The sequence below is a fragment of the Schistocerca serialis genome, chromosome 4 (assembly GCF_023864345.2).
Source record: "Schistocerca serialis cubense isolate TAMUIC-IGC-003099 chromosome 4, iqSchSeri2.2, whole genome shotgun sequence".
Lineage (NCBI taxonomy): Eukaryota > Metazoa > Arthropoda > Insecta > Orthoptera > Acrididae > Schistocerca > Schistocerca serialis.
The window spans coordinates 765976991-765997548 of record NC_064641.1 but is presented as its reverse complement, the minus strand read 5'-3'; the positions used below and the strand labels follow the sequence as shown (position 1 = coordinate 765997548).

General features: G+C 38.0%; 1 protein-coding gene across 4 annotated transcripts in view; it reads right to left on the bottom strand.

Moving 5' to 3' along the window:
- The window catches only part of LOC126473313 (dynactin subunit 1), a 158826-nt gene that overhangs the window by 45434 nt on the left and 92834 nt on the right, over positions 1 to 20558 (bottom strand). For all 4 annotated transcript variants that reach the window (XM_050100291.1, XM_050100294.1, XM_050100293.1 and 1 more), the window contains 5 exons: positions 14856 to 14988; positions 7508 to 7698; positions 7270 to 7407; positions 6851 to 7039; positions 6410 to 6653 (listed from right to left, as the gene is read on the bottom strand). In XM_050100291.1, coding sequence (XP_049956248.1) covers positions 6410 to 6653; positions 6851 to 7039; positions 7270 to 7407; positions 7508 to 7698; positions 14856 to 14988 — 895 coding nt within the window. The remainder of the gene's footprint in view (positions 1 to 6409; positions 6654 to 6850; positions 7040 to 7269; positions 7408 to 7507; positions 7699 to 14855; positions 14989 to 20558) is intronic.

The following is a 20558-nucleotide window of genomic DNA, read 5'->3' as shown; positions in this document are numbered from 1 at the left end:
AACGTACTTCCACCTCACTACGTTAATTTGAATTACTACTGTCAGTGAGTTGCTGCTTTGCCTGACTGTGAGCGGTGTTTGCAGCGCGTATATTCCCTCTCGTAATATCTTTGCTCGACTGCTATTACTCCCTGGTCGTCTGTCGTAGGTCAGTTCGGGTCGTGAGGATGTTGTCGGCATTCTGAGGGTAGTCGGTTGGTTGCTGTGGACCAGGGAAGTTTACTCTGCACGTTGCAGTCGACTGGGTCTGCTGGCAGTCCCTGCGCAGAGTCTGAGAGTGTGTGGAGCTGTCTGATCACTACGAGCTTCGTGGTTCACCGACCCAGGACGTCAAAGTTGAAGTAGTGGATTCAAGTACCCAAGCCACTTCTGTTCATGTTGTGTGGTTCGTTTCGGTGGTTTGCTGTTGGGAAGGTTTTCCTGTGAGCAACACCGAGTGTTTCTATTGCTAAAATTTAGACGCCATGCGGTGGAACTAACTGTATTGGTTGACTACAATTCAAGTGCACCAGCGGAATTTTCTGCCTTGTGGCCGTTAGTGTTCCGGATACCTGCCCTGGCCACTAACGTAATTTCAGGCAGTGTCCTTTCCTCACCTGTTGTCGCTGTCCATCATGGTGTTTAGTTTTGACAGCTTAATACATATACATGATTGATTGTGGATATTCATGCCAATAACATTGTGTGTTTGAATTCTTATGTACCAATTGGTGGCAAGTAAGTCGTTTGTCGGTCGGTCGATCCGTGGCTGTCCCTTGGTTGGGTTCCGATGGATCAAGTGTAGTTGGGCTCACCACCTTTCTCACTTAAGTGAACGAGGTCAGACCGACCCCCTGGAGGCTTCTGAGTGCTGTTGTCTCTACTGTCTTTCTCATCAGTGTTTGTCTGTTTATAATCTATCATAGCCAACGATAAAAAGATTCTTGGTTTTACTGTGTTTTATGTAAGTAAGTTTGAATTCTGGCAAGTGGATATTTGCTGAAAGGTTATTGCCATTGTGTTGTCTTTTCCTTTAGTCCGGTTTCAGCCACTTAAAACTTAGGCTTATGGTTATATTTTTTTAAAATTTTGGAAAATTAATTGCGGGCCTTCAGCCTTGGAACCTCCTTATTCTTAAAATTACCATTCAAGCTTAAACATTGCAGCCTTCTGCCCTTGAAAGGTTATGGTAATTTATTTTAAAATCTCGAAAATTTTCTTGTTGATTTTTAAGATTTCTTGACTGGAGGCCTTCGGCTGTGAAAGAATTGAAACCCATAGTTGTAAAGGTTCGGCTATGTGCCGCTTTAGTTGTAAATGTGTTATCAGATTACAATAAATTACAATTTTAAGATGAAACTGACCCCAACCTTATTTGTGTAGGGTGAGTACATTGAGGATATCTTTCAGCATATAAGTCTCTATCTCTCACTGAATTTCGTTGGCATTCTCCATAAATGAGGAGCATATTGACTTGTTCTTCAAAGGGATACATCATTCACATTCGCTTGATTCGACGATACTGGTGTTACCATTCCTATTGGTATTTTATTGCCAAACCGTCAAATGGTGTTTACATGTCAATGGCACATTAGAGGGATACACTGTATTTGGCAAATATTTACTATTCACATGATATACGAGAGAGAATTGTCAGAGCATGTGTTTCAATAAGTGACGAAGTGATAAGGAATACCATTCAATCCACGGTAAGAAGATTGCAGCACTGCATTGATACCAATGGTCATCACTTCGAACACCTTCTGTAAATGTTCATGCCACCTTTCTGACCTACGTTGATATTCAAAGGCCCTACCTGTTATACATCATTGGATTCATCTCGATAGCTGCTATCAGAAAATAAGTACCACACTATAGCATCCCATTTAAAAACAAAGTTGACGTTCACATCATGGCCTCCGCTGTCCCACAACCTTTTCAGCTACTATCATACTTCCAAAGTATGTGGCAAGTTAGTGACTCATCCTGTATAAGCAATCAAATCTCCGATACACAAAACTGAGTATAAGTATCATAACTAAACAGAAGAATTACTGAAATTGCTAATGATCCAAATACTGTAACTAATTTGGAGAAGCATCTATGGGTGCAAGAGAAAGTAGCAACTACTAGTGCTACTATTAATCCTGTGGACAATACGGTTGATCATGAGAGTGAACTTCAGAAATTGTGCCAGGAATTAGAAGATACTATGCAGGGACTTAGAAATAATACAGCTGTATCTAGCCCTGGGTTATTTACTAAGCTGTTAGAAGGAAATTCAAAAGGGATTGAATTGGTCCATAAGGTTTCCGAAATTTAAGCCTGATGGTGAATGCATTCAATGTATTTTTTACGAATACTTTCTAGATCTATGCCCAAGAAATGGGAGGATTCTAAGAAAGTAAATTTTGCACTGGCTCATTTAGTAGTTGATGCTGCAGGATGGGGAACAGCCCATTCTGAAGAATTTAAATCATGGGAACATTTCCGGAAAAAATTTAAGAGAAAATATTGGTCAGCTAGTACTCAAGAAAAATTACGATGAGAATTATTAATACTGAATGGCACTAACTACATCTAAATATTTGGAAAACCCACTAGATAAAAAAGATTTAGTTCAGGTTCTTGATAGGTGATTATTTTGTGCGAAAAGAAATGCTGTACATTGGGCAGTCTAGTGTAGATCAGTTAGCAATTTTTACAGGTGGTTTAGTTACATTAAATAAAGAAAGAGGAGATTTCAATCCTGAAGACAATCAGAACCTAGGAAATAAACATACAGAGAACACTGAAGGGTATCACTATAGAACAAAGTGTTGTAAGAGGAAAGAATATACTACTGTTATGTAGATAGGAGAACCAATAATGGATGCTGTAAGAAGAAAAGTAATAGGGATAAGAATATCTCACAAGTATTTGTATCTAGCAATATTCCAATGAGCATACAACAAAGCACAACGTATCTTGTTCTAAATGAAGTTCACATACTAGTAATTATCCTATAACAGTGACTGAAAATGGATTCAGGAGGTAACAACTCTGTCATAGGCCCATGTACTGAAAGATTAATTTCTTTCATTCAATTTATACCTAAATGAGAAGAGGATAAAGTAGCAGAGGAAAAACAAACAAAACCAATATAATAGCAAACACATGGGGAAAAAGTGGCAGATATTTATATAGATTTGGGAAGCAAAATTTCATTTGTGTACCAAGAATTCCTATAGACCATCAGAAATAAGAATGCTTGCCCTATATTACCTGTGACAGGAGTACACATTGTAGGAACAACAGCAAAGAAAGGAACTCAAGTTCGAGAAAAGACATAGAAATGTGTAATTTTAAGTTTACGCAGACCGTGTTGGTAGTGCCAAATGTAAATTTACGTATGTTATTAGGCACTGATTGGTTTAGAAAGTATAAAGTCAGATTTTGATATGGGAGTATTGCACTGGAATAATGGAGGTACTAATTATGGTGCACCATTTACGGTAAACTGCCTAGTAGATAATAATGACTACTGCATAAGTATTAAGTAAAGAGGAAGCAGTAGTAAAGCTTGAATTCAGTGAGCAAATAAGGATCAAAGCCAAGGAATCTAGTATACTAACAAAACAACAACACTATTTATATAAGATTTTATTGAACTATATAGATGTATTTTCTGATAAATCAGGAATAATTGGTGAACACATTTGTCAGTTCAAGATAAAAGGTAATGAACCATTCTTTTGCAAACCATTGCAATTCCAATAAGTATAACACCAGTCATAAGTGAGGAAATAAACAAAATGGTAGAAAATAAGGTAATAAAAAGGAGTGTAAGTGTATATAATGAACTTTTACTAGTATTAAGGAAACAATAGGAGGGAGGCACTTTGAGATACAAGGACGTTAAACTGATACACAGAAACAGGAAGAGAGAAACACCTATGTGTATTGATGACTCATTAGCCATGTTTGAGTAAGGGAAGTATTTTATCTCAATGGATCTGATGGACAGATACTGGCAGGTAAGATTATTCATGAAAAAACACTGCATGTGCATTTGATGGGAAATCTTATCAGTTTAGAGACTTGTCCTTTGGACAAGAATTAATTATTCATGTGAATGATATCTTACTTGTATCCAAAACATGGGACAGAAATCTGTTTTAGGGGTTTATCGTCTACATTTCTTCAATCCTAAAACACCTATTCTTGTTCTTTATTTTCTTTCTTCTACAATAGAAATAGCGATTCCAGCCCCCTCTTTCCACATGCAAATGTTCTATTACCTGTACTACTGTTTCCACAGGAAAAAGCCACAGGGCCCCATCATAAGAAACAGGTAAAACACGCGACACAAGGGCACAGATACTGCCACCCACTCCAGTCCAGTCACAACCATCATCTATCCCATCAAATGCAAGGCTACCTGTGAAAGCAGTCATGTGATCTACAAACTAAGCTGCAATAACTGTGCTGCATTCTACATGGCCCTGACAAGCAACAAGCTGTCTGTCTGCATGAATGGCCACTGAGAAACTGTAGCCAATACACAGCTGGACTATCCAGTTGCTGAGCACGCTGCCCAACACAGCAATCTTCACTTCAATGGCAGTTTCACAGCCTGCACGATCTGGATCCTACCTACACCACCAACTTTTCTGAATTGCGCAGTTGTGAATTCTCCCTGTAATAGATCCTACTTTCTTGTAACCCTCCTGGCCTCAACTTTCGTTAGTCCCTGCCTTCACCCACCTACCTCTTTCCCTGCTTCTATTCAAGCACTACACAGCCTTCCATTCCACCAATATACCCACAGTTTTCCTTCCCCTCCTCTACTTCTCTCCCTTACTGCTCCCTTTCCCCTCCACCTCCTCCCTTTGCCTAACCTCAACTGCACCTAGCTGCCCTTTCCTGTCTCCACCATGGCCCTGCATGCTACTACAAGAAGGGCTTTACTGCCCCACTCTTACCTTGCCAACCCTCTCCCTTCCCACACCAGCCTCCTGCTTACCTCCACCACCCTGATTGTTTCTCCCATCTTGCTGGTTTCGAAGAAGGCATTTCGGCCCAACATTCACATGTTTAGCAGTCTTTTAGTTGCACCTGTCTGTGACTCAGTATTATCTGTATAGGGTGAATAGCAAAATAGCAATCTATCATGCTCATAATACTGTCAGTGAACAATATAAATATACCGAAAAGGAAATAACATGGTTTAAATAATGGAAAATCCAGGATTGAATGTAACAATATCATGAAAAGGATGGCTGCTACTCACCATACAGCGGAGATGGTGGGTCACAGATAGGCCCAACAAAAAGACTGTCACAAAATGAACTTTCAGCCAACAAGGCCTCATGCACACACACACACACACACACACACACACACACACAGTCTCTGTCGGCTGAAGCCAGACTATGAGCAGCTACGCATGATGAGAGAGGCAGCAGAGTGGGGGTAAGGAGAAGGCTGGGGTGGGGAGGGAGAGGGATAGCAGGATGGTGGTGGGGGACAGTGAAGTGCTGCTAGTGAAAGTGTGCAGGGACGAGGTGGAGAGAGTGCAGGGCAGCTTGGTGCAATTGGGAGATTAGATGGAGAGAGAGAGGATGGGAGGAGGGGGGGGGGGGGGGATGGGAAAGGAGAGAAGTAAAAGACTGGGTACGATGGTGGGATAGAGGGATATGTAATGTTGGTATCAGAACAGGGAAGGGGCTAGATGGTTAAGGACAATGACTAATGAAGATTGAGGCCAGGAGGGTTATGAGAACCTAGAATATATTGCAAGGAGAATTCCCACTTGCGCAGTTTCTGTCAAAGTTGTCAGAACTTCTGCAGTATACGTCAAGAATCAATATTTTAAAACAGTTGGCATGTTTATCTTTGCTTGGTTCTCATCTCTGGGATCAGTTATGCACTAAAAATGGGTTTAAAATTCAAAACCTAGATCGTACAGCAATAACAAAGTTCATGAAACAAGGCAGGTGTTTCATTTCCATTAATATAATATACAATGTTTAACCAAGAATCCACAGGTGAATCAATAACAAAGTTCTGTCATTTAATTCAGGGAAAAATCTATTAATGAATACATGCCAAAACACTGCTATTCACAGAGTTAAATCACTTCATTGTAATTTATAGTATCAACATCAACTTTATTACTATAGTCACATACTTATATTGTAAAGAAAATATAAATAAGCAAGAGAAAGTTTTTTCAGTACTACATATTTTTTTAGATTATATTCAAACAAGTGGCTGTACTATAAGTGACAGGACAGCTGAGTCGTCATTCACTGAACATAGTGTTAATGAAGTTAATAGTCATTGTAAACTATTGTAACTATGAAATAAGCTTTCCTGATATGTCTGCAGTATGCATCAAAATTTTAAAACACACACAGTATAATGTTAGTTTGGAACAGAGCATTACCTCCACTGATGGCTATTTGCTGAATTGCACCCTTCAGCACCTGCTGCAAAACCTTGCAGATACGCGTTGCGTGCTGACAACAGTGCATGAGAGTAACAGCAATTTCATCTGAGAAGCCTAGTTTTGACAAAGCATGATCCTGTGGTAAGCGTCGTCTAATCTGTTTCAAAAGTTGCAGCACATTCTCAGATGTTGAAATCAGGTGTTGCAACAAAAGATTCATTTCTCCTGTTTCTTGTCCACTCTATATAAAAAAACAATTAAAAACATTTAAGAAATAAGGAATTATTCTGAAGTCCTATATTGGCAGTCTTACCTGCATCAACACTGCTTATTACTCAACATTTCATTTGACTAGATCCAATCTACTTAATAAAGATAAGATAAAAAGAAACCTATATTACTGATAAATGCCAACATGAAAGTTTAAGGGCATTTTACCTCCATAAGAGTTTTTATTGAAGTGGCATCTGTCAGAATTGCATCACAGGCACTTGATAAGGCTTTGCCAGCATCGGCTAGGAGATTTGTCTGGTTACTTTTCATCTCATCCCCCAAGAGCACAGGGAACATTGTGCTGAAGAATGTTACACATTTCTCAAGAGCATCAAGCATGACATTTTCATCTAACTGTATAAGAACAGACATTCAAAGATTAATGGGCTTACACATACATTCACACTCCAAAACCAAGCACTATTTACAAATACAAAATAAATATTTTTTTGTTATCAAGTTGGCAATGCATTAAGTATAAGCTAACTATGATCTGGTACTATAACTGGAAGAATTGCCATAATTATGTATGTAGACTGGAAACTACACTTTAAAATGCTTTTTTTCTCTCTTATCAACATTACCTGATCTCGGCGTAAGAGATCAACAAATGCATCTACTGCTTTTTCTTGTGCAGCCATTTCAGGATATGCTGTTCCTACTTTCAGGAATGTTTCTGGAGAGCAAGCATTGAGACTGTATGTGAACTGATGAAGTATCATCTGCAAAAATTATTAGATCTTAAACTTAAATAAAAGTGATCAACATTTAGGAAATGTAATGTAATTACAGAATTTTGTAACTGCATGTGGAAAGAAATACCTGGAGTGAATGCACGAAGTGGCTGAATCTTGATTTGAAGGAAAACTGTTCAACAGTGTGACCTTTTAGGATAGCTGCTCGATCAATCTTTTCCACATTTGGAAATTTGTCACGAACTTGAGATAGTAATATATCTGCCTTCCAAAGCATACGTGGGACAAGCAGTAGCACTAAAACTGCATCATGATCACCTATGGGGGAAACATCACATCAATGTTTTGAAGCAACAGTTATTCTGCTTTCCACACTATGATTTAATTACTTCAGTATGTGTGTACAGGAGTCAACAGCAATTTACACTGATGAGCCAAAATGTTATGACCACCTGCTTAATAGCTTGTTTGTCCATCTTTGGAAAGAAATACGTCATTGATTCTGCATATCATGGTCCTGACAGTTTGATAGTGGGTTTTTAGAGGTACGTGGCATTAGATGTCTATGCACAGGTCATGTAAATAATGGGCTGCTGATTTGCATACGCAGTTATGGCACCTGATAGCAACACAGATAGGTTCCATACGATTTACATCAGGCAAATTTGGTCGCCGAGATATTAATGTGTGTTCACTATAATGCTCCTCAAGTCACTGCAGCATAGTTCCAGCTCTGAGACATGGACAATTATACCGCTGAAAGATAACATCACCGTCGGGGCAGACGACAAACGTGAAAGGACACAGGTGGTTCGTGGCTGTCAGTTTTTCTTCTCTTACTACCACAGGTCCCATGCAACCACAGGAGGTCTCCAGTAGCATAATACTTCTCCCTCCAACCTGCATCCATGGCGCACTGCGTGTCTCCAGCCATTGTTCACTTCAATAACAGCTTTTGTGGAGACGAACATTGACCTACTGTAGCAAATATGTAGTTAATCTGAAGAGTCGACGGTCGAATCCTGATGGTCCCATACCCATTGCACCTTAATTGACGATGTTGGGTCAGCATGTGAACATGTAGGGGTCTGCTTGGAGCTCCATATTCAACAATGTTCAACGAACGCTGTGCTCCAAAACACTTGTGCATGCACCACCATTGTGCTTTTCTGGCAGCAATGCCACACATCACCATCTATCCTACTTTACAGAGCAGACACACCTCCAAACCCCATGTCCTGTGAAATGTCATGGATGCCCAACCATTTGGCGCCTAGTGGTAGTTTCACTGTACTCATACTCCTTTATGTAGATGTTCTTAACACTAGTATGTGAACATTCAACCAGCTTTGCCATTTTTGAAATGCTTGTTCACAGGCTTTGTGTAATAATAATCTGCCCTCTGACAAAATTGCTTATCTCAGTGGATTTCCCTACTTATAGCCTGTATCTTTGCCCTTATCTGTATCTCTGTTATGCTGGCATACTTTTCATAGTGTGTCACATGCCCGAAATGTCAGCAGGCGGCATCCAACCTCACAGTGGGCAGTGGTCATAATGCTTTGGATTATCAGTGTATTTTTAGTAACTACAACTCTGAGTGCTGGGAGCATACAACTAAAGAGCTTTGGTGTAAAGAATAGTTACATATTTCTTAATACTCTTCAGTGTATCAGCAAAAGAAGATAACTAACTTTGCATGTGGAGAAGGGATGTAATTTCATTTATCCCTTGGTATCACAAGTTGCTCTGCATAACAACATGATATTTATTCACTAAATGAATTCTAAGATATAATAAAAACAATTCAGCTGTCCACATTAGTCGCCTGCTACATTAACTACATGGTAACAAGTGTCTTTTTAACACATGGTGTTAATATCTTTTTCACGTCCTGCTGTGTCCACAATTAAATGAGGCAATATTCACTTTTCAAACCCGTGTTCATCATGCACGTGTATGTCACCTGGGCCAAAATAAGTTGTAAGAACAAGAGCCGAGTAAAAAAAACTATTTATTTCATATCTTTTAACTAACACTTAGTTGCACTTCACATCAAACTTTCAAAATCTGATATGATAATATTAGTATGTGCAGTCAGTCGACTGAGTAGTTGTTAAGACAGCAAGACGGTTCTCAATGAAGCACATTTGGATGCAAAGGCAGTTCAGTGATAGAAATACTGCCAAGATATTCTCTACAGAGTATTTAACAAAGTAGTGTGCAGGACCTAAGTGAGTAATTTGTGGAAAATGCTATCAAGAATTGTAAATATTTATCAATTTAAAAATGAGAGAATACTCTCACATCGCAATTAAGAGTGCCTCATATTAACTGTATGGTTCGACAAGATGTCCGTTCTCAAATATTAGCATTCCTTGCTAACCCAAGATGGTTTGATGACTGTTTGGTTAAATGACAAAGTCCACCAACTATCTTTCAACAGTGTATTTTACTTGTTAATATTCATTCACCTTCTTGACTTAAGATGACAACTGAAAAGCCTACATTTTGATATGTGCAAGAAATCCATGTGAATGGTGTGCTGCTCCATTTAATATGAAATCAAAACATATTACCTACACAGGCGATACTCTGTCCACAAAACGTAACAATAAAATAACTACTGTCACTGTTATCTGTTGTTTACAGGCACGCTGATGGAACAATGACGCAAGCCAAGTCATGATTAAACATTCAATGATCCTTAGTGAAATATTTTGGTAATATGAACAATAATGAGGCAACAGAACCACAGCAAGAATAAAAACAATCATTGATGCAAACCTGCAAAAACATGAATAATTATGCTGGATACCAAAATTCTCCAATTAAAAATAGCAAAGGTGATGGAGTGTGTTATTCTGGAGTGTATCTAAGAGTGCTAAGAAGAAAAGGCTGGTTGGGCACCAAACTTCATTCTGAATTCAGGCATGTTTCAGCCAAATAGCAAGTGATGGTGCACTAGTTTCAGCACAAAGATTTCAGTGATGTAGCTTCTGGCCAGATCTAATACAATAAAAATGAAGCATCCAAAATATTAACACTCCCATCAGTCTGCACAAAATAAAACTATAGTAAAGCTCCAAACAAACAGCCTCGATTTGCAATCTTCAGCCCAGTTCCTTCATCACACTGAGTATCATCAGAACAGAAGTTCTCTCTCTAAATTTACATCATCTCCTTTGCCCCAATCCCCATCCCTCACCTAACTTCACATAATGTTAGACAATGGAAAGGCCATGTTTATTAACCACATTAAAGCTGTAAAGCCTTCTTCAGATAGCAAAGACAGACACAGACAGACACAGACACACACACACACACACACACACAAAGCAAGCAAGCAAGCATACCTCATGTACACATGACCACTACCTCCAGCCACTCCTGGCCAGTTTACATGAGGAATGCGCTCTCGCTCTCTCTCTCTCTCTCTCTCTCTCTCTCTCTCTCTCTCCTCCACCCCCTCCCCCCCTCTCCCAAAGAGAAAAATGATATACAGAAGCGAGTTAGTAATTCCTACCCACCACCTTTTACATATTACAGCAATAGAAATTCTTCTATAGAATAGAGGGAGTTTTCAAGGAGAAAATTTCTCAGTTTATCAAATTTTATTTTGCTGTCTGTCAGACAAGTTACATCACTGGCTAAGTTATCAAAAATTTTTGTTGCAGCAATGTGCACAACATTTTGTACTAAAGACAACCTTAATTTGGAGTAATAAATTTCATTTTTCCTTCTGGTATTGTAATTGCACATGTACCTCATTGCTCCTTTTAACTGTAGTGGATTATTTACAACAAACTTCATGAGGAAATAAATATACTGGGCAGCAGTAGTCAGAATTCCTTAAACAGATGCCCACAAGATGACCGTGGGTGAGCACCCATATTATTCCCACAACACGTTTTTGCGCAATGAAGACTTTCTTAAAGATAGGTTACACCAGAACATTTGACATTATTGAATTGAAATATGCAAAATATGTCAACTTACTGATTTGTCTCTCCCAAAGATTCACTACTATCCTAAGTGCAAATGTGGCTGAAATAAGTTTTTTTAAGACTTCCAAAATGTGTTTTTTCCAGCTTAAATTCTCATCAATATGGACCTCTAAGAATTTTGAAGTTTCCACCTTATTTATTATTTCTTCACCATATATTACACTATCATTGGTATGGTATATCTAGATGTGCAGAATTGAATATGTTGTGTCTTTTGAAATAGAGGATGATGCCATTTGCAGAAAACCAGTCAATGATACTTTTCTGAACTTTGTTTACCATTCCTTCTGTTTCCATATGTATGCATGGATTGATTACAATACTAGTGTCATCTGCAAAAAGGACTAATTCTGCTTGTTGTGTACTAGACAGAAGATCATTTACATATGTGAGGAACAGTACTGGACCTAAGACAGAATCTTGGGGAACCTCATACATGACTTCTCCCCAGTCACAATTCTGTCCATGGACTATATTGCTTGATTCAGAAAGTACAATTTTCTGCATTCTTTTGGTTGTATATATGACATTATCCATTGTTTGGCTATGCCATCAGTCCCATAAAATGTCAATTTAGCTAGGAGAATACTATGGTTCACACAGTCAATGCTTTAGAAAGGTCACAGAAAACACCAACTGGCACTAATTTATTATTTATTGCTTGTAAAACCTAGTGAGTGAACGTGTAAATGGCATTCTCAGTGGAGCAACCATTCTGAAACCCAAATTGTGATTTGATAAGGATACTATTATTTCTAAGGTGAGAGACTATTCTAGAATAAATCATCATCTCAAAAATTTTGGAGATGATGTCAGCAGTGAAACAGATCAGTAGTTCTTGATATCTCTCTCATTGTCTTTCCTATAGAGGGGTTTAACAACAGCATATTTAAGTCTCTCTGGAAAAATGCCTTGAGTTAATGATGTGTTACATATTTAAGATAAGACTGGACTTCTTATATTGGAACACATTTTAGTACTGTATTGGCAACACCATCAAAACTAGATGAGCTTTTATTTTTAAGAGAACGTATAATTTTCTTAATTTCAGAAGAAGTTGGTGATATATTCACAATGACAGAGTTTTATGAAAGTTACATTTGCAACACACTGCTGTGATTTTGTTCTTTAACTGTCTGTCCCTATGCTTTCTACTACATTTAAGAAAAGATTATTAAACGCATTTGCTATCTGTAACTCATTGTTTATAGACCTTCCATACAATTCAATAGTGATTAAGTCTCATTCTGTGGCTGGCTGCCCCATCTCTTGTTTCACTACATTCCATATAGCCTTAAGTATTATGTCTGAAACACTGATTTCTGACATTATATGCACATTCTTTGACTTTTTAATACCCTTTCTTAGTAATTTTGAGTACTTTTTGCAGTGTGCAACTACTGGAGGATCCCTACTTTTTCTTGCCAAAAGATACATCTTCATTTTCTTTACTGATACTTTAATCCCTCTACTGATCCATGGGTCTTTCTTTTTTTACATGGCTGCTTAGTGTCATTTCTGATGAGCTTACGCAGAAAGCTATTTTCAAATCATGATATGAATTTATCATGGGCTAGATTAACTTTTATGTTAGCATTTGGTTCATCATAAATTACACCCTATGTCATCCCCCATAAACTATTCTTAGAAACATTTGTCCTGGAGTCATTAATTTTTCCAACTGATTTCCACTTAGGAGTATCTATACTGTAAGGTGCTGCATTATTTACCTAACTGTGTATCATGACCAGAGAGAGCATTTGTTACTGGGTACACAGTTATTTTCTAGGTTTGAGCTCCAGCAAAGAAAATATTATCAATTAGGGCCCTACTATCTTTATCCACCCATGTTGGAAAGATAATTACTGAGATCAAATTGTAGGATCCATATAAGATTTCCAGATCATTTTTCCTATCAGAATCCCTTAGAATATCTACAGTGATGTCACAGTAGACTGCTTGCTGCTGCCTGACAGATAGCACAGTAAGGAATCCACATTCCTCATGAATAGCTGAAAGTTTCCCAGTGTGGATCTGTATGCAGTTTCTATTAAGAGTGGACTATTTTTGAGCATTTATTCACAAGCACATACTTCTGTGCGCTGATCACAACAAAATCTCCTTGTCTCAATGTTTTTGAATTTGTGTTCTGTCTTAATATATGTAACTACTACTCCTCCTCCTCCTCCTCCTCCTCCTCCCATGTTGTTTCTGCATGAGTTAACTGCAATAGTGCAATCTTTTACATAATAACAAAAAAATCTGTTTGACAATATAATGTAATTTGATAGATAAAAAAATCTACTCACCAAGTGGCAGCAGAACACAGACATAAAAGAAGGTTATAATTAGGCAAGCTTTCAGAGCCAGTGGCTTCTTCTTCAGGCAGGAGGGCTGAAGAGAAAGGAAGACGGTAAAGCACTGGAGAGGTCTCAGAAATAGGGTAGATTTTGGAAAAGTCACCCAGAACTGCAGGTCAGAGGACACTTACTGGATGGGATGAGAAGGAAAGACTGATTGTTGTGGACTGGGCCAAATGAGATTTGAAAATCTGAGAGCTTAAAGGTGGAAGAGGTAAGATGCACCTTTACACTCTCAGGTTTTCAAATCTTGTCTGGCACAGTCCCCAACAATCAGTCTTTCCTTCTCATCCCACTAGGTAAGTCTCCCCTAACCTTTGTTTCTTGGCAACCTTTCGAAATCTATCCCCTTTTCTAGACCTCTCCAGTCCTTTTCCTTCAGCCCTCTTCCTTTCCCTGCACCCATTCTGCCTGAAGGAGGAGCCACTGACTCCAAAAGCTTGCCTAATTATAACCTTTTCTTTGTGTGTGTGTGTGTGTGTGTGTGTGTGTGTGTATGTGTGTGTGTGTGTTCTGCTGTTGCTGCTTGGTGAGTGAGTGTTTTATCCATCCAATCACACTGTAATCTTATTCATGTTGTTTATCTAACCCTGGGGTTACATGGTGTTCAGACAGGCACAAGATGTTTTCCGAGCTCTATAAATTTTCCAAACAGACAAGAAGCTCTTCTACTTTATTACTCAAAATGTAAAACATACAAATTACACTATTTCCTTGTATAAAATTCTGAATTGTGTGAGAAAAATCTTATCCTGCATTACATTAAATACAATAATGCAGAACAGACCCTAGCTCTTAGATTCTAAATAGAAAGTGCAATGCTGGGAAGAGGTGACTTACTGAACCACTAAGTATGTGTACATCTGTACTCTACAACTTATTGTCCCATATTTGGCTGTATTTTGGTATGATACATTAATATTTCTTTCCATTCTATTCATAGTAGGAGCAGGAGTTAAAATATATAGCTTATACTTCTCTGGGTGAAATGTTGTTAGTATGTGTAAATGCTGTAACAGCAAATGGCAATGTTTTCATTTAATTTTTCTTCTTATGTATCTAACATTTTTAGTTGTATAAATATGTATAGACCCTTTACTCATATTACCTCCTCGATTCATGAATGTATCGGGCATGTATGCAGCGAGATATTTGACATGCTGACTTGACTGTTGAACATCCATCTGCCGAAGTTCCAGATCAATTGCTTTCGTATGAGCTTTTGTCTCTGTAAACATTTTCTGTGAACAAAACCATCAGAAAATAACAAAAAAATAAATGATGCAAATGTAATTGTCTTTTCTGGTATAAATTAAAACATCCTAGTGACATAAAACTTTAATGACTTGGCAGGATTATACATTTCACAAAACTTAATGGAAAAAGATATATGGTTTCCTCTCTTTGTAACCAATACCTGTCAGTGTCTGGAAATCGATAATTACTCTGTAATTAAAGGGAAGAACATTCTCATATTAAATAATGAGTAAAAAATGAACTGCAAATGTTTGTTTTGATGTTTATCACTTTTGGCTAACAAGGTTATTAGACTCTACAGTCTAGCAATTAGCACCACGGACTACTGACACGGAGGTCCCAGATTTGTTTCCCAAAGACCACCTCAAGTATTTTTTTTCTTTTTCTTTTTATGAGAATGTCAAGAACAGGGACCCACCCACCTCGAAGTTAAATGGGAAGCCAATTAATATCATATGTAGCACAACTGATAATCAGACTGTCAAAGGAGCAGGCTGGGAGGAACGTGACTCTTTTTAATCAGACAATAAATGATTGTTGTCAAAAAAATAGTGCATCTACATCTACATCCATACTCCGCAAGCCACCTGACAGTGTGTGGCAGAGGGTACCTTGAGTACCTCTATCGGTTCTCCCTTCTATTCCAGTCTCGTATTGTTCGTGGAAAGAAGGATTGTCGGTATGCCTCTGTGTGGGCTCTAATCTCTCTGATTTTATCCTCATGGTCTCTTCGCGAGATATACGTAGGAGGGAGCAATATACTGCTTGACTCTTCGGTGAAGGTATGTTCTCGAAACTTTGACAAAAGCCCGTACCGAGCTACTGAGCGTCTCTCCTGCAGAGTCTTCCACTGGAGTTTATCTATCATCTCCGTAGCACTTTCGCGATTACTAAATGATCCTGTAACGAAGCGCGCTGCTCTCCGTTGGATCTTCTCTATATCTTCTTTTACACAGGTAAACCATTCCAGCAAATATAAACTATAATTGATAACGGAAAACTTTCTCAGTGGCATTAACCTTGGAAACAAACTATAATTAAGCAGTAAACAAAAAATTGTAAGTTAAACATTATACAAAACTGACAGATAGAACTAATCAGACTGCATATTAGAAACAGTGCTGGAACTAAAGTGCACTTTTAGCTACCATCATGTTACCAATTTCACAACAGATTTGAATGTCGGGAATAAGATAATTACAAACAATTAACACACATGAACTGCTGAGAGCCAAAGTGGTAGAACTCCATTTTTACCACTTATGAGGAATGAAATGTTTTGCATCTTGTTTAATGTAAATTCATGCTTTACAATAATTCATGATTCATTTGATGAAATGTACAAATGAAATATTATAATTATATTTACTACAGACATCTTAGTTATTTGTACCTTAAATTCCTTTTTATAGTCCCTAAAAGTTGGAGTACCACTTTGCCCTTCAGAAATTTACCCATAGTGTAAGGCACAGTGGTATAGAGTTTTACCACCTTTCTTATAGAGGTTTTGCTGAAGTTGAATACTTGAGAAGGAATATGCTGTCTTTTAATCTCCATAGTTGCAATTTATTTACAAACCATAAACATAAATTTATACAGTAAATTTGAGTCAATGATTATTGCTCCCATTATGCACTTTTCTCTCACAAATGGGGTTAAAATAATTCATTACTGTTGTTAATTACTAGAATGCTATCTAATGAAACTGTCTAATAGTACAGCAGTGCATTCATGTATGGGTTATTACTAACTTGTTGTTTCTAAATGTCTAAATTTCTCAAAATGTAATTATTGTCATTCTGTTATTTCAAGAGGCTTTATAATGGAGCATGCCTCTTTACTGATTTCACTGTCCACATCATCTTCCTCTGCCAAAGGATCACCATGTCCAGGTCAAATTCCTGAGCCGAACTTGCAGTTGTCAACTGGTTGAAGAAAGTGTGGTGCACCAGAGGGATGTACAGGAGGAATGTCATCATGTCTTTCCTTTCTGCCTGAGTGACAGGTTGCACAGCATTGTTGAGAGGGGTGAGTTTTGTGGTTTATGTATTTAATGTGGGACATCACTGTTTGATTCGTGCACGCTTTAACCTAGACTTTGACACTGAGTGCAAACTTCCCTATAAAGATAATTTCTGCTTTAATAATATCTGGATATTAGAAATCTAAAGAAAGGAAACAATGCTAATACATACTAGTGCTGTTAAGATGCCTTTTTGACTTGAGTGTAAATAAAAACAAAACAAGACCACGTGGCCTTGACACTTGTCTTATACCACTATTCCCACACATTAGCTTCACTCTGGCATGAAAGGAAGAATGCATTTGGAGCTCCCAAGTGGCTCCAGTGGCAGTTACTGCCATACCACTTCTCCACAACAATTTTCTGTGCACTGTGAGTAAACAGAGTTTTACAGCTCAAAAGCTAAAATGTTTTTTACTTACACCACTTTGGTCCTCAGCAGCTCATAGCTTTCACGAAAACTTATAGACTTCTAATATGTACACATGTTAAACACAGTAGTTACTTATACAAGAATATGATACTAAGAGACCTAGACAGAAGAGTGTGTAGGGTTAAGCTTTGCAGTGGGGACACAGTGACACAAAACGTATACTGAAAGAAACAGTACACAACCAACAAATTACAAATCATACAGGGATGGTGTAACAACAGGGATGGTGCATACTAATCAATCAATTATGAATATAAAGCAGTGTGGAACAAACAGTATGAGAAGGTAAGATAAGCAGCTGAGGAGACTGGGCAAATCTCAGGAGAAAGCAGCTGCTAAATCATGACTGATCAGATAAAACCAAATGAGTGTGCACCAGATGATTTGGAATTTCAACACACTCAATTAGCAGTCTTGGTTAACCAAGACTGCATTGACTAACAGTAGCTTTCAATCTGCACATGTTCAGCAAATTTGAAGTTGGACTACAGGCATCTCAGATTCACCCAGTCTGACCACCACAGCACAGCACAATCAACCAATCGTATCACTGGACAGGAAAGTAGCTCAGCACACTATAATGTTGTCCATTGGCCTCGTCATCACCAAAATAGCAACAGGCTATTGCGTCATTCATATACAATGAAAATTAACTGCAGCAGACTCTGAAGGTTTGTCAAAATGTGGCGATATCCCAAGTGCAGTGCCTGTCAGTATTGGAAGATAGCAGAGATAGCATAGGGGAGGGCGAAATAGTCACATTTTATTAAGGTATTGTCACTTAAGAAGCAGTAGCTACCATTGAGAACATAAATTCTAATATTTCTACTCCGAAAATCATTTTTAGACACAGCAACATATGTGTGAGTGTAAGCTTCTACATACAGTCTCATCTTCCTTACAAATTTTCCAGCTTTGTGGCCACATCATCATGTTTTGTACACAATGTTTCACCCACTTGAAACAGTGGCCAAAATCTGTATACTAAACTGCTATCCCAGAACCTAGTACCAGTTGCAGGTTGTCTATATATTAGCTTCCAGAGGTAACCTAAATGTGGTATTCATTATCTCACATGATTAATGACCAAATTTGAAAATTTAAAATGTCATCATAATCTACTCAACAAACAAGTGTAATCTGACGTTACTGTTAGAAACTTACTTTGTTTCAAGGCAGTGTAACTGACAGTGCACAAACACCTGGACTACATTCCAATAAATTTCATATTTAATTTCTAAACTTAACAAATCTTTTTGTCCCTGACACCCTCCACAAAATGATCAAAGGAAAGAAGTTAACTGCCTACTACATTCTTGCTGTTCATACAGTCAAATGTCAGCATCATGCATGATGTTTTAAATTATTACTTCTTTATTACCCACTCTATTTGTAACAGTTTCCAGACAATACCAACATATACCACTGGCAAATGGTATCGACATATATCACTGAGTATACCTGTAAAATTACATCATTGTGAGACAGCAGTTCAGGAGATATGATGTCAGACACCGAGATATGTGAACAACGATAAGTAGTGCCATTTACAATGCCCATGTTGCTAGGCGGAAACCATATGTCAATCGTGTGAATCAGGTTTAATAATGATTATGATACATTAACTATAAATTATTTATAAATCAACCCAAATTGAGACAGGTAATATAAATACTAAAATTTTGAGAAACCCTGATACAAAAGGTACAATAAAGCTTCAGCTCTCTGTCACTGCAGACGTGTGTGCAAGTCGCATTGTGTGTGTGTGTGTGTGTGTGTGTGTGTGTGTGTGTGTGTGTGTGTGTGTGTGTGTGTGTGTGTGTGTGTGTGAAGTGCCATTGCACTGTTATGACTGACTGATGTGAGTGCATTTCAAGCACGACATACGCTTTCTCGGCTCCTATCGCCATTTTGTCTCACTGCGCTCTCGAGCGCTCTGGCGGCAGAAACATGAAGTGCGGCTTCAGCCGAACAAAACTTTATGAGTTTTTCTAAGTATCTGTAGTGTGTCGTGACCATATGTCAATGAATGGAGCTACAGTGAATTTATGAAATCGCTTCAATCATTTGTAATAGCCCTGTAGTTGTTCGTCAATTCTTCCCAGTAGGGTCTGGGAAAAAGTCTTGTACTTAAGTCTAACAGAAAGATTCCCCTGTAGTTGTCCAGACTGCTTGTCCCCCTTCTTGTGTAATGGATGATGATGACTGTGATCCAATGTTTGGAGAAGTTTTGTTAGAGCCATGTGTAAGGTCTTGACTGTGTCACTTGAACATTTCGACACTTCAACAAAAACCAAATCTTCTCTAAATGTATTATAACTTTTTTGTTCTTCAAGTGCTTTTTCTACTTCTTGGAAAGTTGGAAGATCTAATTTGTTAGGTTTTGTCTCTATTGGTGTATTCATTATGATTTATGAGAGTCCTTCTGGTTCTTTGCAATTCAGAAGTTTATTACATGCTTTTGCCACATTTTCAGCATTTTCCTTGTTAGTGTGTGCCATTCTTCCATCTTCATTTTTCAGTATCAGATTAAAAGGCTCATACTACTGTTGTTGTTGTTGTTGTTGTTGTCATTGCTGCTGCTGTTGCCACTGCCGCTGTTGTTTCCCAAAGATTTTGCAGTAGTTCCTGGAACTGGTTTTCTGGTGATTATCTTTTAAAGAGTTTATTCTGTCGCCATGAGGAAGATTAGTACCAGCACTGATATCTCCTCCTCACACATTAAATTATCATGATACTCAGTTATTTTAAACTCATTAGCACTGTCCTTTCTGATAAGTTAAACAAAATGACTGTTATGTGTATACTGTAGACTGCCTTATATTCATTTAGGTTCTTGTTTTCATTTGTAAGTGTGGAAAAGCAAACACATTTAAAAGTTTCCACAAGAATTTTGGACTACTTTCAATAGTCCATGACTGGCAGCACGTCTACCTGCCCTAGAACTGAACAGGTTCAGAAATGGCTTTCATCAGCACTGCTGTTCTAAGTATGCATTTCAAAGAGCAAGATGTAAAATTAAAAAAAAATTAAGTCTCTGGAAAATTGTTCACAGCAGCAGTTAAACACTGCACATGCATTTCACATAGAAATTCCTA